This window comes from Mirounga leonina, unplaced genomic scaffold (genome assembly GCF_011800145.1).
Source record: "Mirounga leonina isolate KUSES-001 unplaced genomic scaffold, KU_Mleo_1.0 Mir_94, whole genome shotgun sequence".
Taxonomy (NCBI): Eukaryota; Metazoa; Chordata; class Mammalia; order Carnivora; family Phocidae; genus Mirounga; species Mirounga leonina.
Window position 1 is genome coordinate 46,516,389 of NW_023270855.1, and position 26,221 is coordinate 46,542,609.

At 55.0% G+C, this 26,221-nt stretch overlaps 1 protein-coding gene and 1 non-coding gene across 2 annotated transcripts; one reads left to right on the forward strand and one right to left on the reverse strand.

Annotated features, from left to right (window-relative positions):
• Window positions 1-2,300: 2,300 nt before the first annotated feature.
• On the forward strand, window positions 2,301-2,409 carry LOC118006118. Its single transcript, XR_004677953.1, has one exon. It is a non-coding gene; the product is annotated as a U6 spliceosomal RNA (small nuclear RNA).
• A 2,441-nt stretch (window positions 2,410-4,850) lies between these two features.
• On the reverse strand, window positions 4,851-25,416 carry COLGALT1 (collagen beta(1-O)galactosyltransferase 1). Its single transcript, XM_034996386.1, has 12 exons — window positions 25,027-25,416; window positions 23,396-23,506; window positions 22,777-22,894; window positions 18,117-18,251; window positions 16,853-17,057; window positions 14,751-14,870; window positions 9,836-9,912; window positions 9,649-9,755; window positions 9,400-9,532; window positions 8,119-8,246; window positions 6,780-6,986; window positions 4,851-6,545 (listed from the first exon to the last, which is right to left on the reverse strand). Exons 1-12 carry the CDS (start codon window positions 25,290-25,292, stop codon window positions 6,278-6,280), a joined length of 1,875 nt encoding a protein of 624 aa, XP_034852277.1. The 5' UTR covers window positions 25,293-25,416; the 3' UTR covers window positions 4,851-6,277.
• Window positions 25,417-26,221: the final 805 nt, after the last annotated feature.

The following is a 26,221-nucleotide window of genomic DNA, read 5'->3' on the forward strand; positions in this document are numbered from 1 at the left end:
AAAACCCAGAAGGCAGCAAGCGCTGGGGATGTGGGGAAACTGGAACGCTCGCGTCCTATTGGTGAGCGTGTAAAATGGTGCAGCCTTTGTGGAAAACGGGAGAGAGAGTCCTAAAGAGATTAAAGACAGAATTACCCTGTGACCCAGCAATTCCACTTCTGGGAATATCCTCCAAAGAATGGAAAGCAGGGTCTGGAAGAGATATTTGGACACCCATGTTCAGAGCAGCATGGTTTACAGTAGCCGAAACATGGAAGCAAGCCAGCGTCCATCAACAGATGAATGGGCCAGTGCAAGGCGGTTTATCCACACACCGGAAGATACTTCAGCCTTAAACAGGAAGGAGATTCTGACCCAGGCCACAACATGGGCGAATCTTGAGGACACTCTGCTGAGTGAAAGAAGCCGGTCACCAAAGGACAAAGACTGTATGATCCCACTTGAGTAGCCAAATCCGTAGAGGCAGAAAGTAGGACCGTGGGTGGCGGGGGCTGGGGGAGGGGGAGCGGGAGTTTGTGTCTGATGGGGACAGAGTTCCAGTTTGGGAGGATGGAAATTTCTGGAGGTGGATGGTGGTGATGGCTACACAACACTGTGGATGTGCTAAGTGCCACAGGATTGTCCACTTGCATATGGCTAAGTTTATGTTATCCGAATTTCATCTCAATTTTAAAGATTAAACAGAAAAACAGGTGGCTGGACAGTCTCGGGCCAGAGTTTGCCAACCTCTAACCTAGTCCATTATTCCAACTCCCCCTCCTGCTTCTTTCTCCTCACCTCCCCTAACCTGCAGCTAAACTCCAGCACCATCCTCATGCTCACGACCCATCCTCCACTGTCCCTGAACCCCCAGCCTCAACCTCACCCTGTCGTCCTGCTCTCGCCCCCGCCCCTTAATCTACCCTAACCTCACTCCCCTTTCCCCACCCCTCTTCATCATGCTACCTGCCAACATGGCACGATCACCCAGGGAACGTAAACAAGATAAACAGTTTCCTGGAGGGTGTAACACAATTCTGTGATTCATGATCTGTGTGCGATTACATTTCATTACATAATTCATTATATTGCATGATAATTACTGTGTTCCTAATGCTACAATTACATATAATAGGTTCCACAATTATGCATCCTACAATTACACAACCATTCTTCCCATCACCATAAAGTACAGGAATAAACGAGGAGGAAGTGGTGGGTTGACATCAGAACCCACCTCAATCCAACCTCTTTCTAGGCAGAGGCTGCAAAGCTGCAGCCAGGCTCACAGAGTTTCCCCGCAGCTGGCACCCACGGAGGTCCTGGGGGCATCTGGAAGGCAGAAGAGACCGGAGCTGTCTTGGTTTTTGCTTCCCCTGTTCACAGCCAGGCATAGAAACACCTGTTGTTCTGGAATCTGCATTCCCTTGTCCAGTGACAAGCTTGGTGGGTGTTGAAAAGCAGTTGTGGTGGACACAAAGGGGGCATTCCATTTCTGGATCGCAGATACAGGGTATGTGCCCCAAGTCAGAGGTGTCAAGGACCTCCCGCCTCCCTACCTTGATTTCAGGGAGCCTCAGATCCCCTGGTGAGCAGGTTCTGCAGAGTCATTCCTGTAGGACCAGTCCTGGTCCTGCTCTCCTGCGCCAGGAGTGGAAAACTCTGCCCCCTGGACCTCACCCAGCCCACTGCCTGTTTTTGTAAATAAAGTGTTATTGGCATAAGGCCATGCTCCTTCATTCATTCATTCATTCAGCTCAATCCGAGGCTGCTTTCATGCTACAACCGCAGAGTTCAGTCTTGTGAATTTCCTGTATTAAACCCTTTGTGTTAAAAGACCTCAAGTGGTTTTTCAGGGTGCCTGGCTGGCTCAGGCAGTAGAGCATGGGACTCTTGATCTCTGGGTCATGAGTGTGAGCCCTGCATTGGACACACAGTTCACTCAAAAAAAAAAAGAAGACCTCAAGTGGTTTCTATTTCCCACCCTTAATCCTGACTGCTATGCTACACCAGGATACATAAGAAATTATGATACATCACATCCACAGACCCAGCCACGATTACAGTCTGCTAAAACGATGCATATGGTAGACTGAATAACCCCTCCATCAAAGATACCCACATCCCATTGCCCAGAATCTGTGAAAGTTTCTTTCTTTCTTTTTTTTTTTTTTAAGTAGGCTCCATACCCAGCATGGAGCCCAACATGGGGCTTGAATTCACAACCCTGAGATCAAGACCTGAGCTGAGATCAAGAATCTGATGCTTAACTGACTGAGCCACCCAGATGCCCCTGTGAATATTACTTTAAATGGCAAAAGGAGCTCTGGCTTTGGCAGCACATATACCTAAATTGGAACGATACAGAGAAGCTTAGCATGGCCCCTGCGCAAGGATGCACGGAAATGGCAAAAGAAACATTGTAGATGTAATTAAGGATCTTAAGATGATGGGAAGCTTGTCCTGGATTATCCAAGTGGGTCCTAAGTGTAATCACAAGGGTCCTTGTAGGTGGGATGGAAGAAGTAGGAGACGTGATGAAGAAGTAGGAGACGGGATGACAGAAGCAAGGGATTGGGGAGATACAGGAAGTGGCTGTGAGTCAAGGCATGCCAGCAATCTCCAGAAGCTGGAAAAAACAAGGACATGGAGGGGCGCCTGGGTGGCTCAGTTGGTTAAGCGACTGCCTTCGGCTCAGGTCATGATCCTGGAGTCCCGGGATCGAGTCCCGCATCGGTCTCCCTGCTCAGCGGGGAGTCTGCTTCTCCCTCTGACCTTCCTCCTTCTCATGCTCTCTGTCTCTCATTCTCTCTCTCTCAAATAAATAAAAAAAAAAAATAAAGATTTAAAAAAAAAAAACAAGGACATGGAATCTCCCCTAGATCCTCCAGAAGGAATCCAACCCTGCTGACATCTTGACTATACCCAAGTGAAACTGATTTCAGACTTTTGAATATAACTTGTGATATATATATCAGCAGGAACATGGAAATATGACTCTTCTGGAGATTTTATCAGAATAAAATTGGGATTCCCAGTCACCACTTTTAAGCTTCTAACCTCTTCAGTCTGGAGGCAGAACCTGTTTTAACCAGAGAGATTTCATAGCGAAGGATGCTTCACTTCATGCCACAAAGAAGACCCTTCTAGAGACTCATGTCCCCAAGAGGCTGAATGGGATTGGTGCAGGATTCTCAACCAGAGCCCTGTGGACTTCTGGGGCCAAATCAGTCTTTGTCACGGGGCTGCCCTGTACACTAGAGGATGTGCAGTGGCATCCCTGCCCCCCTCCCAGATGCCAATAGCACCACCCTGAGTCACCACAACCAGAAATGTCTCCAGACATCATCCAATGTCCCCAAGGAACAAAAACACCCCAGCTGAGATCCACTGGGTTGATAAGATTTAGAAACATCCCACATAACTGGAACACATGAGAAATGACTCTGATGTTCTATGAGAGATTAATAAACTTGCATCATCCACCTCCGTAAACACACGATGAATAGTCAGGATTAAGCAAGAAGGGTAAATACAGTAGCCGCATGAAATGAGCCGTGCACACACGTGAATCCAGCATTTTCACCTGCATTGACTCACCCAATTGCAGGAAGGATGTGTCGTGTAACACGGCTCGCAGTCGGGCGGTGACAGTCCGGGGTCAGAACGGCCGCGTGAATGGTGGTCCATCACCATCGCTGAACATTGTATGTGACAACCCAAAAAGAACTCATAGACGTCTGCCCTGATTAGAACGCCCACAATATGTTGTTAAATTTAAAAAAGAGGGCGCCTGGGTGGCTCAGTCGTTAAGCGTCTGCCTTCGGCTCAGGTCATGATCCCAGGGTCCTGGGATCGAGTCCCGCATCAGGCTCCCTGCTCGGTGGGGAGTCTGCTTCTCCCTCTCTCTCTGCCTCTGCTTGTGTGCTCTCTCTCTCCTTCTCTTTCAAATAAATAAATAAAATCTTAAAAAAAAAATTTAAAAAAGAAAATTGCTGAAAAACCAGGTGTAATTTGATCCCATGTTTATGGAATAAAAATTTGAGTCGGGTGGAGGATGTGGGGGGAAGGTCGAATCCATTTATGGAACATGATCCTCTCTTTGAAAACGTGTGTGTATATTTGCACCATGCGCATGGGTGAGACTGGAAGGTTTTTCACCAAAATGTTAATTATTGTCGTCTCTGAGGATATAGGATTTAATTGGGCTTTTTCAATTTGCTTAGCTGTATGTTCTAATTCTTCCACAAGGATACACACCGTCTGTGTTATTTTATAGAAGCCTTGGGTGCGTACCTACGCAGTCCAAGGGCTTAGGAATCTTGAGAACCTTTCAGTATTTGACGAAGAGCTGGGTGTGGCTAAATGCCCCGCCCCCATCACCTGGGGTGGGACCACTCTGAGGCACACGCTCTGTGCTGTCTCCTGAGGTCCCCAGAGGCCCAGACTCAGTTGCACATTGACGCCTCCTGCAGGGTTCCTCCCCTCCTCGTCTCACGTGCCCACCCCTCATCGGGGCTTCCTGGGGTCACTTCTGGGACAACTCAAATCCTCATCTTGGAGTCTGTTTTCTGGAGACCCCAAAACATGACAGCGTCTCTCCTCATTCTGTCATCGGAGATGATCCTGCAGTTGACCCCACAGGATACACTGCGGTAGGCCCCAGCTGTCCCTGAGCTATTTCAGGGAAGTTTTATGGGGTTAGGCCAGGAGAAGGGGCTCTCACTACACCCTCCCCCCTCATCCCTCCACCATTGGGCTTCCCTCCAGCGCCTGGTCTCCTCCCACATCTTGGCCAGCAGTGGGGGGCGGGGGGGGTACTGTGTGTGTTGGTGGTGAGTAGAGCAGTGGACCAAGAAAAGAACACAGACTGATGTGAAAACGAACCAGGAACGTTTAATAAAAAAATAAGCAAGTTATCCAGGACCTGACCCAGTGAGCAGGTATCCCTAAGAGAGCAAAGCACCGCTGGCTGGCTCTGACATTCATTCTAGGCTGAAGGCACAGCGAGTCCTCCAGCCCATGCCGGGGAGCACCTGCCCGGGCCACGGGCAGTACCCTGGTGCAGCCGAGCCCACGCAGGGCCTCAAACACACAGTCCCACCAAAGCCTTGAATGTAGGAACCCCATGGAGCGGGCAGAGCCCACGCCTGAGATGCAGGCCAGGGAGGTCAAGCAAACGGGGTGACAGGTCAACACGGGAGCACAGGTGAGCACAGGAGACCCAGCCCCTGTCTTTATTCCTTGCCCCCGCCAGGGGGGCCGGGTCCAGGGGAGCCTGCATGTGGCCATGTGGTCGCTGGGACCTGCAGCTGCCCCTGCTGAGGGGAGAGCCACCCTCCCTCCTGGGTGGTGGGGGGACTTTGTCTGCGCACAACTTGGGTGACTGAGGGACAGGTGGGGATCAAACTCTCAGCCAACCATTCTCCAGTCCCACTGGGAGTCCATGAGGTCTGGTACGCAGTAGGTGCTCGATAAACGCCTGCTGCATGAAGAAAGAAGACTCATCTTGTTCATCTCGGTGGCCCAGCCCTTGGCATGTGGGCCCGCACACACGTGGGTGATCCGATGCTGACCCAGCAACTGCCACACCGTTTGGTATCACTAATGCCTGGCCCACAGTAGGTGCTCTCTAGATGAGTCGGGAAGAAGCCAATCCAAGAGTGAAAAGCACCTGGTTCATCTTCACCCCCAGCACCAAGCTCAGTTCCCAGCACACAGCAGGCACTCAATAAATGCTGAGTTAATAAGGACTTGTCTTTGGGTCACAAGTACCAGGCACATAGTGGGTGCTTGACAGGTGTTCAGAGAAATGAATGAAAAGTGTCTCGTTTACCCCAATATTCTCAGAGCCCAGAATGGCTGGTGCCCAACATACAGTAGGCATTCAATAAATACTTCAATGAATTAAAACAATGACTGGGTATCACTAGTGCTGATTCTTGGGGGGGGGGGCGGGGGGGGGAATCAAAACAAGCTTGACGGCTTAATCAGTCACCGGCTGAGGGGATAATTATGCCTCACCCGCCGCCGAACACGGGAGCCCGGTACCCGGTGAGGACTTCAAGTGTTCGGCACCCGAAGACACGAACGAGGTCTGGTTCCCCTGGTCCCCCGGCGCCAAGGCCCGCTCCCGGCATACAGTAGGCCCTGCATTAAAGCTGCCTGCGTGCACGTGCTTGCCGAGCCGGCTGCACGCCCCTCGCGGGGAGAGAGGCCTCCGCCGCCTGCCGGGGTCCGCGGGGGGCTAGGGGGTGCCGGGCCCGCGAGGCCGGCTTCGGCGTTTGGCCGTCGGCGCTCAGAGCTCGTCGCGCGCCGCGCTGTCCAGTGGCGACTGCAGGACGTCCGAGTTCTCGGCCTCGCGGCTCAGGGCCTGCTGCTCCCGCATCTTCTGGGACTTGGCGCGGTCCCAGTCGGTCTTCACGTGCTCGTTGTTCCACACGACTGAGGTCTCCGTGTCGCTCACGTACCCGTCGTCCCCCGTGTAGTGCGTGGGGTAGACGAGCAGGGGCTCCACCGAGAAGGCGCGCAGGTTGCGGGGCGAGAAGTGGGCCTTGTACTCAGACCTGGGGGGCGGGTGGGGAGAGGGGGGACCGGCGTGGATTGGGAGTCGGGGAAAGATGGAGGGGGAGGTGGGAGGGGACAGACTGAGACAGAAGTGGGCGGGGGGGGGGCAGGCATGGAGGTAGGAGTAGGCAGAGGAAAAGAGGCGACCCGGGGGTCCGCCAGCCCCACGCCCACCGAGCCAGGACAGACGCACGGCAAGACCCCGGCCCGTGTGCCCGCAGCGAGCGTCTCACACTGGGTGCTTGTCAAACATGACGGGCAGGAACTCGTCGACGGGCAGCATCTTGGAGAGCGGCTGGGCGGCCAGCAGCTTGCGGGCGCCCTGCAGGGAGATCACGTAGGCCAGCGTCCAGTAGGAGTAATCGGCCTCCACCAGGTTCCTCACGCGCGGCACGGCCTTCTCCGGGTGCTCCACCTGCATCCGCTTCCGGCCCACGTAGCTGCGGGGGCAGAGTCAGGGTCCTGTCACCCTCTTCCGCCCGCAGGAGAATGCTAACTGTGCAAGTCTGAGATCCAGTGAGCCTCCGTCAGGCCCTGGGGTGGGAGCGGGCTGGGTGTGTTCCCGGGAGCAACCAGGAGGCTGGTGTAGCTGCAGGACCAGGGAGGACCACAGGCGTCTGGGACTGCAGGGAGGAGATGAGTTTTTTCCAAGGGTACTAGGGAGCCATGGGAGGATTTGGAACTGGAAAGGGGAAGACGTCCTGGACACTCTCTGAGGCTGAACCACAGGAAGGAGTGGGGCTAGAAGGGAAGCTGCTCTAAGTTCAGAAGGCTGTGGGGCAGCTGGGCAAGGTGCAGGGATGTGGTGAGTAGCTGGGGATGAAGGGATATGGCTTCTACACCTATTACTAGCATGGCCCAGAGTCTGGGGCCTAGAACCTGCATCAGGGCCCTGTGCGCAGGAGAGAGAAGGGGCGGGGGGAGGGCAAACCAACTCACTTAGAGGAGATTCCAAAGGACTGTTCCAGAAATATGCTGGCCACATCCTACCTAGTGCTGGTCTAAGACCCAGGCTCCCTGGGTATGCCCCCACATTCAGCCACGCCCCCAGCTCCTGGGCACACCCCCAAGCCCTGGCCACACCTACCCCAGCCCACACCCCAAGATCTTCAGCCATGCACACAGGCTTCCAAGTCAAATCTTAGGCATACCCCATCTCCTACAGGACTCACCAAGTCTCCAAGCCCTGACAGAGCCCCCTCCCCACAGGCCAGGTCCCTAGATTTCCAGGTCATCCTCACAGGCCTTTGGCCCTACCCCACAGGCCCTACCTCCCAGGCCTTAGGCCCATAGGCCCTACCCTACAGGCTTTAGGCCAAACCCTGACTGCTCTCGGATCCAGGGACCATGGGGCCCCTCACACAGGCTACACCTGAGTCCTCTTCTGCCACACCCCCAAGAGTTGGCCCAGCCTATTAACCTGCAAAGACCCTCAGACCTCCAGGCTCTGCGTCACACTTCTGAGCCCCAGACTGCAGCTCCACCCCACTCCAAACTGAGCCCCCGAGCCCCGGCCCCACCCCAGTGCCACCCAGGGCCCAGACCCCATGGCCAGCCCTGCCCCACACCCACATGAGGTCCCAGTCCAGACTCTCCCGCTCCACGTCCCGCATGAGGTTCAGCAGGCGTCTCTTAAAGAAGATCTCAAAGCGCAGGTCGTCCTCGAAGACAAGCGACTTCCGCAGCCCACGGTCCACAACCTGAGGGAGGATGCCCTGCCCACATCAGACAGAGACCAAGGGCAGAGCTGACCCTGAGGTCAGCTCTGCTTCAAGGCCCTGGGGCAGCAGGAGAGAAGCAAACACAAGCCTTCCTCACCATCGTCTGGATGGACCTCTTGGCCATCAGCTCCTCACACACTTGGTGACATGTGCCCTGACCTTGGCCTTGGCCTGGCTTCTACTTCCTACCCCAAGGTCTGTGCCTGTGCCGATGCAGAGCACCCCCCAGTGCAGCGGCAGGCAGGCCCCCAGCCTTCAGGCCTCAGGTCAAATGTCACCTACTAGGCCCTCCCCAACCACTGGCCAAAGCTGTCAGCTGAGGACAATTCATGGCCCTCCTGTGGGTGCGCTGCACTTAGTTTATTGTGGTTTGCCATCAGTCACCCCACATCCCTGGGCTGTGAGCCCCCTGCAGGGGCCCACATCTGTCTTGCTGGCTGTCACATTCCCAACACCAGGCCAGATGCACAGCAGGTGCATGGGTGCTCGCCGAATGCACTTGAGAATCCTCAAGACTGAGGAGGGTGACTGTCATCTGCAAGAACAGAGCACCCTCCTTGCTCACAGAGCTCATCCCTCTAAGAGGCAGGGCTGGGCTTGAACCGGGGTCGGGCCACCCAGATACCACAGCCTCTGCCCCACGCCGTCCATGACGAGTCTCACTCAGGGAAAGAGCACCGTCACCTCAAACGCCCCATCTGGCCCCATGCCCGGTGGCTCCAGGTTTGACTCTCGGCCTCTGAGCTTGGCTGACGAGCCGCTGGCGCGGGGTTAGCGTTGCTTACTGTCCCTGCGGCCATCACTTCTCCTTGTCAATGCTGAGCACAGAGTCCAGGCTCCAAAGACAGTGGGGTGGGAAGAGGCCTCCCTTGGGGGTCCTGGGCCTGAGACCCCACCTTCTGTGGGAGCCGGGCTCATCCCTCCCTCCCTAGTCTGCTTCCCCATCTGCACAATGGAAGGACAGCAGCTGCCCCAGCCAGGCTGCAGGTGACATGCAGGTGAAGTCATCTCGAAACAGAGGCCCTGTGTCCTGCCCAAGTTTCAGAAGCCTGCAGGGGGCGCCAGCGAGTCCCTCCCTGAGCTGCCAGAAGCTTGAGGACGGCCCTGCCCTCCCCTCCCCTGCCAGACCTACCTCCTTCCAGATGTTATAGTGGCTGAGGAAGCAGCCCAGCTCACCCTTGGTGAGGGGCCGCCCGTGGTAGGGGTCCCGGTAGCCAGGCAGCATCTGGATGCCCAGTGCCTCCACCTGGCTGGTGTTCATGGCTCTGGGGGCGGGGAGAGGGGGGGTCAGAGGAAGACCCACTGGGCTGGGCCTGCCAGGGAGTGGTCTACAGCCCGGTGCCCACTGGCTCCTCCCCCCGCGGCGGGACTCCGGACGCACTTGCCGTCCACGGCCTCCACCAGCCGGCTCTCAATCTCCTGAGCCTGCAGGGCCCGCAGCATGCGCTCCCGCCGGTCCTGCCGCCGCTTCAGGTTGATCATGAAGACCTGCGGCCCAGAGCTCTGGTCGCACCCTCCGGGCCAGCCCCCGCCCCCCACCCCAGCCCGCCAGGGGAGGCCTGGCTCACCTCGTCGAAGCCCATCTTGTCTGGCGTCTTGGGGGGCACTGAGATGAACCTGGAGGGCTCTGCTGGCGGGTGCTTCACTGTGAGGCAGACAGAAGGGGGGGGTTGTCAGCGGGGTCACTGAGGGAGGGGCTCTAGCCTCTTAACAATGTCCCTTCCTTCCCCCAGCCCCTCTGGGACCCCCGACACCCTGAGCTCCTTAGCCTGGCACCATTCACAATGTTGGTGCTAGTCTCTTTCCCCCAGCACCCCCTCACTCTGGCTGTTGGCACTGCCTCAAATGCACCCCTTCCTACCTCAGGACCTTTGCACGTGCTGGGCCTCTGCCTGAAACACCTTTCCCTCCTCCCCTCCTTCCCCTGAGTTCTCAACTAAGATGCCCTCTTGAGCTGGAGCAGGGGACCTCCTCCTGGCTCCCACAGCATCTGGCTTTCCATCATCAAACCCCAATCCTGTGGGCCCACCTCCCCGGCTTTCTGTCTGTAGGCCACAAGTCCCGCAGGACAGACACCAGGTCTGCCCACTGAGTCCCCAATGCCCAACGCTTGGTACACAGCAGGCACTCAATAATTACTCATAGAATGAACAAAGAAATGATGGCAAGCTGTATGACCTTGACCTATCGGGGCCTTGGCTTTCCTCATCTATAAAATGGGGCTCCAATTTTATTTTTTATTTTTTAAAGATTTATTTACTTGTTTGAGAGAGAGAAAGTGTGCATGAGTTGGGGAGGGGAGGGACAGAGGGAGAGAGAATCTCAAGCAGACTCCCTGCTGAGCGTGGATCCCGACACGGGGCTCAATCTCAGGACCCTGAGATCGTGACCTGAACTGAAACCAAGAGTCAGATACTCAACCGACTGAGCCACCCAGGTGCCCCGGGACTCCAATTTTAAAAACCTCCTCCACCCAGAGGTTTCAGGAGAAGGTGCCATGAAATGACACACATTATGGGTTGAATCATGTCCTCCCCAATATGTTGGCATCTTAACCTCCAGTACTGCAGAATGTGACCTTATTTGGAAATAAGGTCTTTACAAAGACAATCAAGTTAAAATAGTGACTGGGGTCCTTATCAAAATGGGCAATTTGGACCCAGCCACGCACACAGAGGGGAGACCACAGAGACACACCAGGGGGGAAGGGGACTGTGTGACTGGAGTGGCGTGTCTACAAGCCAAGGTATGGCAAGAATTTCAGAGTGGCCATGATCACTGCCCTTCTCGCTGCTATGAACAGTGCTCAGACCATGTCCCCGGGGGCCTGGCTTGGCACACCCTGGTGGCTTCCTTCAGAAGGATCAGATCCACGGGCGGATAGGAGGCTGGGGAGGCTGGCCCAGAGGAGCCCAGCCTGATAGTGATTGCGGCATCTGCCCCATCAAGAATACAGGCCCTGTGTGAGTCTGACAGACAGACACGGGCTCCTCTGTTTGGGACAGGCCAGGGCACAGCCCAAAGCCAACCTGGTCCCCCAGGGACACTGCATCCCTGGGGTTTCCTCCCATACAGGGCTCTTCACGGCTCTGGCTAGCCCCTCCCCCCTGCCCTCTTTGGGGAGCTGGAGACCAAGGGCAAGATGTTGGGATCTGAGCACCCAGGTTCAAACTCCAGATGCCTTTTCCCCTCTCCTGAGCTTTTGCCCCTCCACTTGCAGCTACGGAGGGCAACAAGGCCTGCCTGTGGGGAGGGAGGATCTCCTCACTCTTTGTCGTCAGTTCTGGGAAAATGGAGCACATCAGGCATCCAGGAGCAAAGCAGTGAAGCCTTTCCAGAAAGTTACATCACAGTGATTATAAAAACCTAACACCTCCAGACCCGTCATGGGGGTGAATAATCAAATTTCGCCAAAGAGAGGCCTGGCCTTTGTGCCCAGCTCCTGAGAGGTGGAAGCCCTCTGAATATTCTGCCTGACAAGACTATCTTTGTTTGCCTGGGATCTTGGGCCACGCTGGGTGGTCTATGCCAAGGGTGTGATTTAGGGTAGGGGTCTTAGGCCACGTGGAATCAGCTCGCCCCCTGCAGGGGCTAGAGACGGAGATCACCCGTGTGGCAGTCAGCCGGGTCCGTGTGAGTGAGCCCCAGTAAAAACCCTGGACGCCGAGGCTCAGGGAGCATCCCTGGACGGTAGTACACCATGCATGTTGTCACACGCTGGTGCCAGGAAAAGGGAAAGCTGTCCACAAGACTCCACAGACAGGGGACACCCAGAAGTTCCATGCACGGAACACCCTGGGTGTCTCCACCCCAGACACCCCTTCCCTTTGCTGACTGTAACCTGTGTCCTTTCGCTTGTCATAAACCCTAACTGTGAGCGTAACAGCTTCCAGTGAGTCCTGTGTCCTGCTAGTGAATTATCAAACCTGAGCGTGGTCTTGGGGACCCGCAGACCTTGCAGCTGGTTTAAGAAGTAGAGCAATCTTGTGGGTATTTCCTAACTTCACGCCCACTGAGCATGTCTGGATCTCCCTCACACGCGTGCATGGGAAATCCACAGCAACCCTGGGGAAGATGGGAAACACCCTCCGTGTCCCTCATGAGAAGGCTGGTAAAGTAACATGTGACGCAGCCAAGACTGGATAAATCTATGGTTAACATGACACAACAAGACAGGGAACGAGCTGCAGCTGCACACGGCGGTCACTCCAGTACCGTGAGACGCTGGGCAGAAGACATGGCGCTTGAGAGAGGCACGCTGGGTGATTCCACTTACAGAAGCACGGGACCGCCACAACCCATCAGCCGATGAAATTGGGGTGGCAGGAGGGCCAGGGGAAGGCCAGGGCCTGGCCTGTGGCCGGTGACAGGATATAAAAGCAATCATCACACCACACGCACACCACCCATTACCACAGTGTGCGTTAACACTCAACAAACAGGATTTATACTAAGCAAGGGTTACGGGGCCGATGGGGAAACATGCTCCATTGTCCACGAGCAGGGGGCGGGGAAGGAAGCAGGTTACAGGATTCCCCACCCACAGGGATCTCACTGAGCCTTTCTGCAAGTCTGAAATTTCATCGTCAGACTTTCGAACGCATGAAAAATCATATGCACAGCCCGAGTCCAGGTACCCACATATGGTTGGAGAGAAAATGCAGTCTCCGCCCGGACCAGAAGGAAGGATTTACACAAATATTTGAAACCTCCAGACCCTCCTTCTGTTTGTTCTGTATGCTTTGCTCTGGTCCTCGAGACACAGGAATATATTCACCCCTCTGGTGACTTCAGTTTCTAATAGTTTCTAACTGAGCCTGGGTGGCTCAGTCGGTTGAGTGTCTGACTCTTCGGCTCAGGTCATGTTCTCACATCGCATCGGGCTCTGCTGGGCGTGGAGTCTGCTTAAGTCTCTCTCCCTCCCTCTCCCTCTGCACCGCCCCTGCTCTTGTACGTGCTTTCTCTCGCTCTCTCAAAAAATAAAAAATAATAAAAATAAAACTTATTAATAAAAATAAAATTTAAAAAAATAATAAAATCAAGTAGGAAAACTATGGCGGCCTGGGAGACATTTCTCAGGGGCCAATCACCAGTTGGAGCTGGTGATGAGCAGAGACCCACCTCTGTGATTGTGGCCTGGTGGGGCTACTGGACCAGGCCTGGGGAACTGTGTGTGACACTCAGGTACTGCAGGGGTCTTCACCCTGGTGACCTTGCAGCCTCCAGGTGTCACCTCAAAATAACCCAAATCCCCCAAAACAAAGAGGGCAGGATGTGGTTCCATCTTCAGCCACCAGGGGGAGCCATAGACAGAACTTCCTGGAGAGAGGCTTAAGAGTGGGAAAGGAGCCCCTGAGCAGGGCTCCTCCCTGTCTGTGCAGTGGGGGGCTCAGCCATGCTGCCCCAGGGGCCTTCTGGGGGATGTGTGTGGCCAGCACACGGCCAGGCCCTCACAGAAGTAGACATGTATCACTGTGTGGTGGCCCTGGAGCTCCCCAGCTGGGGCAGGAGCCAGCTCAGCCCCATGTGCTTGTCCCATGTCAGGGGCCCACTAGAAGGATGGCTAGTTTACTAGTTTATGGATTTATCTGTATATATATTAGAAAGACATGAACTTGCAACTATGGTAAAAATACCTAGTTTCCTATTTTAAATAAATGTATTCAAGATTGGGCGCCTGGGTGGCTCAGTTGGTTAAGCGACTGCCTTTGGCTCAGGTCGTGATCCTGGAGTCCCTGGATCGAGTCCCGCATCGGGCTCCCTGCTCGGCAGGAAGTCTGCTTCTCCCTCTGACCCTCCCCCCTCTCATGTGCTCTCTCTGTCTCATTCTCTCTCTCTCAAATAAATAAAATCTAAAAAAAAAAAAAAATGTATTCAAGTGAAAAAAAAAAATGTCTGCTTAAGATAAATATTAAATAATGGTGGGTCTGGGGTTTGGCAGGGGCATGGATGAGGACACAGCCCGAAATGGTGGTGTCCCAGGCACTGCCGTGCACATAAAGGTCCCTCAGCGAAAACCTGCTGCCCCTCTGCTCCCATACCCTCTATGGCTCCCAACTGCCCTTGGGGAAAAGGCCCATTCCTCGGCTTGGTGTCCAAGGCCCCTGCCCCAGTCCCGCCTGCCAGCTCTGCCCAGCTCGCCACCTTTATTTCTGCCGCGTCAACCTTGGCTGTTCTCTGAGCTCACGTTCCCTCCAGCCTCCTGGCCTTTGCCCGTGTTGCTCCCTCCAGCTGTAATCCTCTTCCTGGTTAACTCCTACCCACCCTGCATCTTCATGCCCCCTCTTCCCAGAAGCCCATCCTGACTGCTCTCAGGATGCCGTGCTTGCAAGAGTGGGGACAACCATCCACCTTGTTCATGCTGGGTCTCCCGCTCCCAGCAAAGCGACAGACACACGCTCCATCAGTGTTCAGGCGCCCGACTTGAGGTGGCAGGGAAAGGGAGGTGACTCGGCCCTCCCCGTTTGGCGCGGGCGGACTCACCCATGACCTCCAGCTGCACGTGCATGAAGCTCTCGGCCTCATCCTGCAGGGAGCTATGCGCTCGCAGTGGCACAGGCAGGAAGCCGTACGCCTCCTTGTTGCAGACATACATCTGGACCTCTGCGGCCGAGGGAACAACAACCCAACGTGAATACGGTAGAGGCAGCAGCGCCCCTCCCCCCCCAGCCCAGCCGCACCGCCCAAGGCGGGCTTGGAACCTCAACAGGTCCCCCTGCTCCCGGCACCCGGCAGCGACTCCTCAGCTCTCCAGCTGGGACCGGGAGCCAGAACAGGGGTTCGTGCTGGCAGGGAGGCCCGGAAAAACTCCAGAGCTGTTAACAAGAGCGCCTCCATGGCCACTGCCTCGATCCCCCCAGGGGTTCCGCGGTTCCGCCACAGGGCCACCCCCACAACCGTACAAGAAGCCACCCTGAGGCAGGAACAGGAGATGCGGCTGAACCGGAGGGCAGGAACGGCACCCCCATCTGCATTTGCCCTTTTCGGGGTGGTTTAAGCTTTTGGGCGTATCTTTTTTTTTTTTTTTTTTTAAGTAAAAAAACCCAGGGAAAAATGATTTTCACCTGAACTGGTTAACTTTTCTGTAAAGGGCCAGATGGTCAATATTTACGCTTGTGGGCCAGACAGTTCTGTCTCAATGACTCAGTTGCAGCTAGAAGGCAGAAGCAGCCAGAAATGAAACTTAAATGAATAGGCGTGGCTGCGAGCCGATGAAACTTTATTTATAGGCACTGAGATTCAAATTGTATACAATCTTCAGATGTCACAAAATGTTATTCTTCATTTTTTTTTTTTTCCATTCAGATGACCAAATATAGACTTCTCATATATATTTGGTCTTCGTCCACAGTTCCAGGCTCAGTTCCCAAAACCCTTGGAATTTCCTAGATGTTGGGAGCTTAAAGGTGTCTCTTACGTTAATAAGTGACTTTTGGAAAGCATTTAAAGAGGAACCTCCCTCCCCCAACACACACACTGGTTGCCAGCGGAATCAATCATGAATAGAGGGTTAGAACTTTCAGTCCTACCCCTCTGATCTCTGCGGGTTGCCAAGCGCCAATGATTCAATCAATCGTGTCTATGTAATGAAGCCTCCATAAAAACCCAAAAGGATGGAGTTCAGGACGCTTCTGGGTTGGTGAACATGTGGAGTGTGGGGAGAGTAACATACCTGGAGCCTGGCGGGGGCAAGGAAGCTCTGCACCCCTTCCCACATACCTCACCCTAGGCATCTCTTCAACAGGCTGCTCCTGAGTTATAGCCTTTTATACTACACCGAGTCATCTAGTGAGTAGATGGGTTTCCTGAATTCCGTGCACTGCTCGAGGAAATTAATGGAACCCAGGGAGAGCATCTTGGGAGCCTCGGATTTATAGCCAGTTGGTCAGAAGCACAAGGAGAACATGGGTTTGTGGCCAGCATCTGAAGTTGCGGTGGGCGGCAGTCTTGTCAGACTGAGCCCTCCTCAACCTGTGGGATTTGATACGACTATCTCTGGAAAGATAGTGTCAGAATTGAGTGAAATTGGAGGACACCCTGCTTGTCCTACAGAGACAATGGCTTGTTGGTGTGGGGAAGTTTCCCCCCTCCCCCGACACACACTCATGATAGAATTAGGTCCAGGAACCCAAAAGACATACTTGGCTTGTGGCTATAGAAAAACAGACGGTGGGCCAGATTTGGCCCATGGGCCATTGTTTGCCGAACCATGGTTTAAAAAAAAATGAGAGGTCAACTGTGGCTGGCTGTGTTCTCTTTCTCTTTAAAATGTTTCTTCCCTAACTGTACAAATAGAGAGTAATTATGCTCAGCTACAGAAAACTGGGAGAACACAGGAGAATAACAAGATGAAAATAACCTTCAATAAAGAGGTCTTAAAGATATGGGGAGTGAAGTGACCCGGCAAAGCCAAGGCTGGGGAGAAAGGGAGTCCTGGGGACATCATCTGAACACCTGGATACAGCCACACCTGTAGCCGTCCCTGTACCCTGCAGTTCTGGTTCTGCGAACCTTCTGTGGGCTCGACGCTGGTCCCAGAGAGCCAGACAGATGCCCCCATGCTGGCAAACTCCCTGTGGGCTCACCTGCTTGCTTGCAGGAGAAGGCAAAAACGATGATGTCGTCAAAGGACCACGTGTAGTCAGGGTGAGGAGGGTAGAACGCCAAGTTCCTGGATGCCGCCTTCCGCAGGTCGATCAGGAAGGTTGAGTGCACCATGGGAACGGCAAAGCAGCCCCGGCGGTCCCGCTTGCGAATGGGGATGTAGGCAGGCGTGCGCTTGTAGTAGCCCTGCAGGGAGGAGGGCGCAGCTCTATATGGGGGACCCTAGAGGTAAGGCTGGAGGCCTGGGACAAGGGGAGGCACAGAACAGTTGGAGAGCGGGACCCAGATGCCAGCCTCTGGCTGTGGTGGGCTCCCCCCGAATGCAGAGCTCTGGGCGTGGTCAGGCCTCATGTCCACCCCCGAAGCCTCAGGCGGTGGGGCAGGGGCAGATGGGGGAAGGTAAGCAGCTGTGCGCCCGCAGACCTAGCTCAACACTTCAAATCAGAAAGGAAGCACTTGAAGGAGGAAATGGGAAAGCTGAGAAAGGGACTGGATATTTGTGATTCCCTGACTTACACAGGATTGAACATCAGAAGTAGGACCTCAGGGAACTTGGGCTACGACATATTTTTTTAAATAGAAACCACTTAACTGTTCACTTTAAGATGGTGAGTTTTATGTTATGTGAATTGCACGTCAATTAAAAAGATAGGAGGAGACAGGAGGGGGGTCCTGGCTCTGGCTTGGCCCCCACTCCAGCACCTACTCTTTCACTCCTCCTGGTGTTGCCCACAATCCCAGCCTCAACCCTAGGGTGGGACTTATGGCCCAGGCTTTGGCCAATCAGAACCTGGCATTTTCCTGGCTTCAGGAATTGGCTCAGGTGTAGGAGGAGACTAGACAAGGCCCAAAGTGGACTTTGGCTGGATGGTGATGGGATTGTGCCCCAGGAGTCTGAAAATGAAGCCCCACCCAAAGGATGGAGGAAGACAGGAATGTTGTTTGAACACCTGGATCAAGCTGTGCCTAAAGTCCTACCTGGCACCACAGCTTCCTAGCTGTGTGAGCTTAGGCAAGTCAAGTCCTCTCTCCCTGTATTTCTGTTTCTGCCTCAGTAACTGGGAAGGGGGTGGGGAGGAGAGGGCACAATCACAGACCCTCCGTCAAGGAGCTATTTAAGGATTATCACCATGGTGTTGTAAAGTGCTCACCATGAAGTGGTGTGATAAGTTAGACTCCAGCCACGTCCCCACTCGCTCGCCCCCACCATCCCCCGCCCCCACCCTACCCCAGCAGCACCCTGACCTGGGAAGTCATCCCGCACCAGAAGTTGGAGTACGCGGCCCGCGAATCCAGCATGGGAGCCACCACTGTTTTATTCTCAGCGATGAGGAGACTTAGCATGTTCGGGTTGAGGATCAGGTTGTCTGCATCCACAAACTGCAAAATACCCAACAGAGCATCAGCAGGGGCTACGGGACTGACCTGGGCTGGCCATAGCTCTGAACAGCTGGGGCGGCGGCCAGAGTCCTGGAGGGGAGGAGGGGGGCAGTCTGGGGATCCTGGAGTAGCAGATGTGGCCCTGGAAGCCAGCCGGTTCCAGTTCCTCCACGGCCAGCCCTCCCCCTAGTGACAAGCCAAGTAATGCTCACACAATGAAATGCACTCCGTAGCAAGAGAAGGGACAGACCACACAGCACAAAGCAACACAAATGGGGCCCAGACGTGCCTCTGGGGGGGCACATGGAACATGACAGTGAGTGTACCATACAGCGCCATTTCTGGGAACTTTTCAAACAGGCAGCGCCTGTCCATGAGTAGGACGGTGGAAGCAGAGGCCAATTCCTCGGGGAGTGGCTGGGAGGAAGGCACTTTGTCTAACGTGAATTACGTGCTGATAAAGAGTGTACGAATCAGATCTTTACGTAAGCCTTTTGTTTTCCTTTAGCGCCTTACATGTTGGGATAAAAAGATGGTAACTTGCTTGGTGCAGCGTGGAATGAAATCCACCAACCCAGGAACAGGGTCACCATTGGGGGCTGGGGGGGGTCCTGCTGGTCCCCCCCAAAACCACGTGTCACCAAGGAGGCTCACTGCAGTGCTGTTGGTCACACAAACTGGGGAACAACCCAGGAGTCTAGCAGTGGCGAATCAGCTAGAGAAGTTCCGGCCCCATCCCACTGCAGAGCGAGTCGAGGCAGCTGGGAATCGCGCCACGGAAAAGGATCAGGCGAGGGTGTCCCTGTGCACTGGGATGTGAAGACACGCAGGCCACGATGCATTACAGAACTCTTAGGAGGAACTCTTAGGATTGATTGATTTTTAAATGCATCTGATCCACAGATACGCTTTCTGCCTCCCACGCAGGATTTTTAAAACCTTTAAATCACTTGCCACACACAACAGCGAGAACTAGAATTCCAGCCTTCTCTGGCAACTCCAGAATGGCATTCCCACAGGGCAACCCCCAGCTGGAGACGGAAGGTGGCTGTCCCTTGGGACAAGCCGCGGGGCTGTTCCCTTCCTGGCCCCTGCGAACATTTATATGTGTGACCTTCGAATATACACACAATAAAAACACCCAGAACGGTCTGGCAGTTCCTCGAAGAGTTACACGCAGAGCTACGTATGACTCAGCGATTCCACTCCTAGGTACGCACCGAGACAACCAGAAACAGACATCTGCACACCCATGTTCACAGTGGCGGTGGCCACGAGAGCCAAACGGTGGAAATGACCCACGTGTCCATCAGTGGAAGAATGGCTAAACAAAACGTGGTCCATCCACACAATGGAACATCACTCAGCCTTAAAAAGGAACAGAGCTCGGACACACAGCTACAACGTGGATGAACCTTGAGAACATCGTGCTGAGTGAGAGAAGCCAGACAAGACATGGCACATAGCGTATGATTCACTTATGTGACTAGAAGAGGCGCATCTATGACAGAGAAAGCAGACTAGTGGCTGCCAGGGCCTGGGGGGTGGGGAGGGCGGGGAGTGACTATTCATGGGGACGGGGCATCCTTTTGGGGCGATGGAAATGTTCTGGAACTAGAGTGAGGCTGTGGTTGTACAACATAATGAATGTACAAAATGCCACTGAGTTGTTCCCTTTGAAACAGTTAATTTTACATTATGTGAACTGCACCTCAATTAGAAAACACGGAAACCAGCCAGAAAGTGAGTCTCTCTGGGAGGTAAGATTACAGGGTTTGCTTGTTTTTTCTTCCCTAAGTTTCTTATTTTTTCTTGTATATTTTCTTACAAGTAACACCTATAGTGTTTGCAAAAAGAGAAAAAAAGAGGTGCTTTTTTTCTTGTAAAAAGAGGTCTTTTTTTTTTTTTTTTAAGAATTCCTTTTAATAACAATTTTAAAACACTGGACAAATGATTTCACATCCCAATATGGATTTCCAAAGTCCCCAGTTACAAAAAGATACTGGTATGTCAAAAGCTGTTTTGAGTTTTGAACCAACATGTAGAGTTCCACCCAAGTTTACTGAGGGAAAAAAGTGAAAACCAGGGCGCCTGGGTGGCTCAATTGGTTAAGCGACTGCCTTCGGCTCAGGTCATGATCCTGGAGTCCCAGGATCGAGTCCCGCATCGGGCTCTCTGCTCGGCAGGGAGTCTGCTTCTCCCTCTGACCCTCCTCCCTCTCATGCTCTGTGTCTCTCATTCTCTCTGTCTCAAATAAATAAAATAAATAAAAATTAAAAAAAAAAAAGTGAAAACCAGCCAGCCTCAAACCATGAAAGCAAAACCCAGGGAAGCAGACAAGGTGGTCCTGTGCTAGATGGTTCCAGGAGGTTCCAGTCCCACCTCTGCGCCTCACTGGTTCCGAGACTCCAAAAAGCACATTGTCACCTCCCTCTCTCTCTTTTTTTTTAAAGATTTTATTTATTTATCTGAGACAGAGAGAATGAGAGAGACAGAGAGCACATGAGAGAGGGGAGGGTCAGAGGGAGAGCAGGCTCCCTGCCGAGCAGGGAGCCCGACGCGGGACTCGATCCAGGGACTCCAGGATCATGACCTGAGCCGAAGGCAGTCGCTTAACCAACTGAGCCACCCAGGCGCCCGTCACCTCCCTCTCTAAGCCTCTACTTTCCCATCTGTAAAATGGTCTGATTAAGGCATCAACCTACAGGGCCCCCAGGAAGAGCTTGTTCCATTCTTTCTCCTCTCTGCAGTGAGAGGCCAGGGATATGGGGTCCTCCTGTCACCCCCACGTCCAGGGACCTGTCCCTCGGCCCAAGAAGGCATCCTCAATTTACTTGCCTTTCTCTACAGTCCTGCTCCAGGCCTCCTGCTGTCCCCGCTCCTGCCCCAACAGGCCCTGCTCCCCATGACAGCCATAGGGCTTCTGAAAATCATAAATCAGAACACAGCTCTTCCCTGCTTATATACCCTCTGTGGTTCCCCATTACCCTCAAAGTAAAAGCCAAATCTCTGCCTTGGTCTGACCCACCCACCACTTCAGGACCACCTCCATCACACCCACAGTGGCCTCCTCGCCAGTCCCTGACAGCCCCAAGCTTGCACCCTACTCCGTTCCCTCTGCCTCAGACACTGTCCCCCAGCTTCCCCCGAGGCTGGCTTCTTTGTTCCTTCAGGTCACGGCTAGGGTCCCCTCCTAAGAGAGACCCCCAACCCTGCTCACTCGTCACTACACCCTGACTATGCCATCTGTTGTGACTTGAATGGTGGCCCCCAAAAGATAGGTTGAAGTCCTGACCGCTGGTACCCTGTGACTGTGATCTTAGTTGGAAATAGGGTCTTTGCCAATGTAACTAGGATGTAGGTTTAGATGGGGTCAGACTGGAGTAGGGCAGGCCCTAAAGTCAATGACTGATGACCTAATAAGAGGAGAAGAGACAGAGAGACAAGCCCACGGGACCACAGAGGCAGACAATGGAGGGACACAGCCATAGGCCACAGGCCACAAGCCAAGGAGCACGTGGAGCCCCCGGAGCTGGAAGAAGTGAGGAAGGATCCTCCCCTAGAGCCTGCGGAGGGGGCAGGGCCCTGCTGACACCTTGACTTCAGACTTCTGGCCTCCAGAACTGGGAGACAATACACTTCCGCTGTTTGCAGCACCCCCCCCCCCGCCACGGTGTGTGGTTCTTTGTCACAGCAACCCCAGGACACTGATCCATCACCAGCTGCCTTTCTACGAGCACAGCACTTGCTGCCTCTAGATACTTCCTCACTCAGTTTTGGTTTCTGGTCACGGCCCCCCTTCCTGGGACACTAGGAAGGCAGGGCTCAGCCTGTGCTGATCCTCACTGCGTCCTAAGGCTCTGGCAGGTGGCGGGCAAGGGAGGGGCTGACTGAATAAAGAAGGTACAGACCACAGCTCGGGGCCTGGCGCCTAGATGGAAACCAACCACAGGCTCTGTCAGGCTGGCATCATCGCATTCAGCCTCCACGGGGAGGCAGGCCCAGCGGCCAGCGCCATCCAGCCCCACCCACACCAGGGGAGGGGGCCAGGTCCAAATCAAGGGGTTGGGCTGAAGGAGCTCTTACAGGCCTGCGCGCAGGTACCTTCACACGAATGCATTCCAGCCTGAACCGTCCCTTCCTCCAGAGGCAATGGCCGGCCCAGGAGAAGGAAGTGAAAGTCACGCCTCAGCAGCCCAGCGTCTCCAGCGCCCCCCCAGATCTCCACCCCATCTTCCAGCTTCTCGGCAGTCACCCAGAGGAATTGTGGGGTGCACAGAGGTGGCAATAAAGAGGAGACAATCCAAGGGTCCAACCACAGGGGATGGTTGGGGACACCAGCTGATGATTAAGAACCCCAGAGGCCCTGGATTGAACCCCAGCTCCGCCGCTAACCAGCTGTGTCACCTCTGACAACTCACTCCTCCTCTCAGAGCCTGTTTCCCTCTGTAAACGGGCTTAAGGATGGTCTCCACAACCCACTGATCTCCCCCACGATCTCAGAGTAGCTGGCTGAGAGACTCACCAGGATGTAATCGGCCCACATGTCCCGGGCAGATTTCAAGGCTGCCTGGCGCAACTTCATGACGTGCTCATAGCGCGAGTCAGACCAGTGTTTGGGGCCCTCCTCATCCGGGTAGGACCTGCGGAGAGACAGCTGTGATGTGCTAAGGATGGGGCCCTATGGCAACCCAGAGGGCAGTGGTCAGAGAGGGCTTCCTGGAGGAGGGGATGTAGGCAGAGAGGTAAAGAAATCAACCCTGAAAAGCTGAAAGGAACCAGGGGCCTGCACTGCCCAGGGGTGCATGGGAAGCTAAGCAGCAGGGCTGGCCCTGGGGCACAGAGTGAGACTGGGAAGAAAGCAATAGGCGTCCACCAGGAGGACAAGGGAGTGAGGGAACTCTAGGTGCAGGGAACTGTGGGGGCAAAGGTCCAGCTGGAGGACTGCGGCCCACTGAAGCTAAGAGCGGGTCAGAGTAGCCACGGGCAGCCCTTAAGGCTGCAGAGTTGGGCTGGAGAGTCAGGGCCAGAGGGGCTGGGGTTGTCACAGGACAACAGGGAGTCGTGGAAGGTGTGTGACTAGGGATACAGCCCAGTTGCGGGGGGGGGGGGGGGGCGGTGTCAGGGCAGAACCTGAAGCTCACCTGGGCTCTTCTGCCGGCCGCCACTCCACGGAGTGGTACAAACTCTTTACAGCCACCAGCCATTCCCGCAGCACAGCCGATGTGTTGTCTGAGTTGTGGTCTGTGGCTACCCTGCAAAGCAGAGCAAGGCAGTCAGTGCGAGACGGGAGACTGAGGCAGCACCGGGCAGCCTGAAGCAACAGGGGCTCCACACCCCCAAGCTGGCCTTCCAGCAGCTTATAGCCCTGGGCAAGATGCTTCCCCCCACCCCCGCCCCCGCCGCCACGCCTGTTTCCTCATCTGAAACAGAGATGAGGATGGGACCTGCTTCACTGGGCTGCAGAGGGGATTAAACAAGCTAATTTTGGGAAAAACACATTAGACACTGTTAGTACTACTGAGCACCTAGGATCTTATAACCACATTAAGTACTAAATATTGTGATTTAATTTAAAAATGTATATATCATCTACCCCCATCCCACCTTCCTCGATTCTCTCTTATGAACAACACCATCTCATAGTGGCCTGTGCTTCCTCATTAATTCAACAAACATTTCCTTTTTCTTTTTTCTAAAGATTTTATTTATTTGACAGAGACACAGAGAGAGAGGGAACACAAGCAGGGGGAGTGGGAGAGGGAGAAGCAGGCTTCCCGCCGAGCAGGGAGCCCGATGCAGGGCTCGATCCCAGGACCCAGGGATCATGATCTGAGCCGAAGGCAAAGGATTAATGACTGAGCCACCCAGGCGCCCCTCAACAAACATTTCTTAAGCACCAACTGTGTGCTTGCATTATCCAGGCTAGGGAATCTGGGATGGAGGGGTGAGGGCCATTTAGGAGTCCACATGAAGAGGAGAGCTGCTATCCCCTCAAATAAGTTGTTATTAAGTTGCCAACAACAGCAGCGGTGACTAGTAAGGACAATATAATAATAGCCACATTTCTGGTCACTGAGCACCAAGCCAGAGATGCCAGGCACAGGGCCTCACGTGCATTAACTGGTTAACCTTCGGAGATGAAGGCAACCAGAGTTATATTAATGCCCCCATTTTCCAGATTAGGAAACCGAGGCAGGAGGCGGGAAGTCACCTGCCAGCCGACATGGCTCTGCCCCATTCCCCTTGCGGGAAGGATCCACTCCCCGACCCTTGGCCACCTGGTCCCGTTACCCACGCACCCACCCACCCACGCTCGTTAGAGGGCAGGGGAATCTGACTCAGGCTGGGTTCAGGATCCAATGCAGCAGAAGCTGAAAAGACTTCCTGTTAGTGGAAGTGCAGTGTGGAGCGTGGGGGCTCCGGGCTCCCCTTCTTTGGAGCTGTGAGTGCTCCGAAGGCGGTTTGAGGGTTAGTCCCAGGCAGAGCGGCCCAGTCCTGGGCTGGGCACCAGTGGTCCCGGATCTGCCCTACCCGCGGGGCCAGAAAGCAGAGTGCGGTCGCTCAGTCCCACAGCGGCGGGACAGAGACGGGGAGGGAGGGAGGGACAGCAAGCAGAGGGCCCGCGCGTCTGGCCCGCTCCGAAGAGGGAAGCAAGCAGGGCACACGCGTGGGTCCGGCCAGCCCGGGGCCAGGGCAGCAGGCAGCGCGCGGGGTGGAGCCGCCGGGCAGGGGGCGGCAGGCCGGGCGCGGGGAAGGCGGGCGCCGCGCTCACCACAGCGCCGTGCGCTCCCGCGGGTGCCGCAGCCGCTCGAGCGCGCCCAGCGTGGCGGGCAGCGCGTGGGCCGCGTTGCGCGCCACCAGCGCGATGAGGACCCGGGGCGCCTGCAGCGGCGACTCGGGGCTCCAGCGCTCCTCCGGGAAGTAGGCGGCGGCGCCCGGCGGGCCCCCCGGGGGCGGCAGCGCCAGCAGCAGCAGCAGCAGCAGCAGCACCGGGCGCGGCCGCCAGCGCCGCCTGCACGCGCGTGGGGCCGCCGCCATCGCGCCACGCGTCGCCTTTAAGCCGCTTTTCTGACGGCGGACGCGAACCGCGCCTTGAGCTCGCCACCGGACCCCGCCCTGCCGCGCGCCTTAAAGGGGAGGAGAGTGCCTGGCGTGAATCAGCCGTCTGGGCCCCCTTCCCGGACCCCTCCTCCCGAGGGCCTTAAAGGCACGAAGGGCTGCTGACGCGACTCCCGCCCGGAGCACGTCAGTCGGCGGGCCCGCCCCGACGCCCGGCCCCCAGCTCCCGCCTTAAAGGCACAGAGCGCTCCTAGCTTTCCCAGTGCACGTGACTCAGTGCCGTAGAGGTGTCAGAGCTCAGAACACCCCGTGCCTCCTGACGCCTGCCCCAGCCTGGACCTTCGCCTGATACGCCATACCACTTCCATTTGTATAGGACCCAGTCTGTGCCACCAGGCGGACCTGGCTAGTTAGGACCTGGTTTCACAGGGATGTACTCAAGGGCTGGTGGGTATTAAGCGCGGGGACCCTGGCGTCCCCAGACCTGGCTTCAAATTCAGCCCCCACCGTGGGCTCCCAGTGTGAGCCTCAGTTTGTCCATCTGTAAAATAGGGTCTTACCGACCCCGCAGGGTTGGCGTCAGATGGAGCCACGTGATACTTGCAAGTGCTGAGCACGCCCTCCGGAGGCAGGGTGGGAGTTTCCATAGAAATGCTACCAGGGGATTGTTTCCCCATACTCTAATGTACTTTCTATTGATTGTTTTTGTGTCATTCTTAAAAATTAAGTTTTAAGAAGGATGCTCAGGTATACATTTGTTCATATGGTGGTCGGGAGGAAAAGATTCAGTATTGTTAAGTAAAATGCAGGGCCCAGGTCATGTGGCCTTGTGCTCAAGGGACAGTAGGGCCTGAACTTAAGGAAGTAGGACAGGGCGGTGGGCTTGATCCAAAAGCCCCAAATCTCCC

Bases quoted from the DNA above. Each gene is read 5' to 3' on its own strand.
- COLGALT1 (XM_034996386.1), bottom strand. From the start codon at position 25,292: ATGGCGGCGGCCCCACGCGCGTGCAGGCGGCGCTGGCGGCCGCGCCCG. The intron at 22,895-23,395 runs GTGAGCTTCAGG...GTCTCTCCGCAG, and splicing joins CGGCCGGCAGAAGAGCCCAG to GTCCTACCCGGATGAGGAGG. The intron at 9,913-14,750 runs GTGAGTCCGCCC...TCTGCCTCACAG, and splicing joins CGTGCAGCTGGAGGTCATGG to TGAAGCACCCGCCAGCAGAG.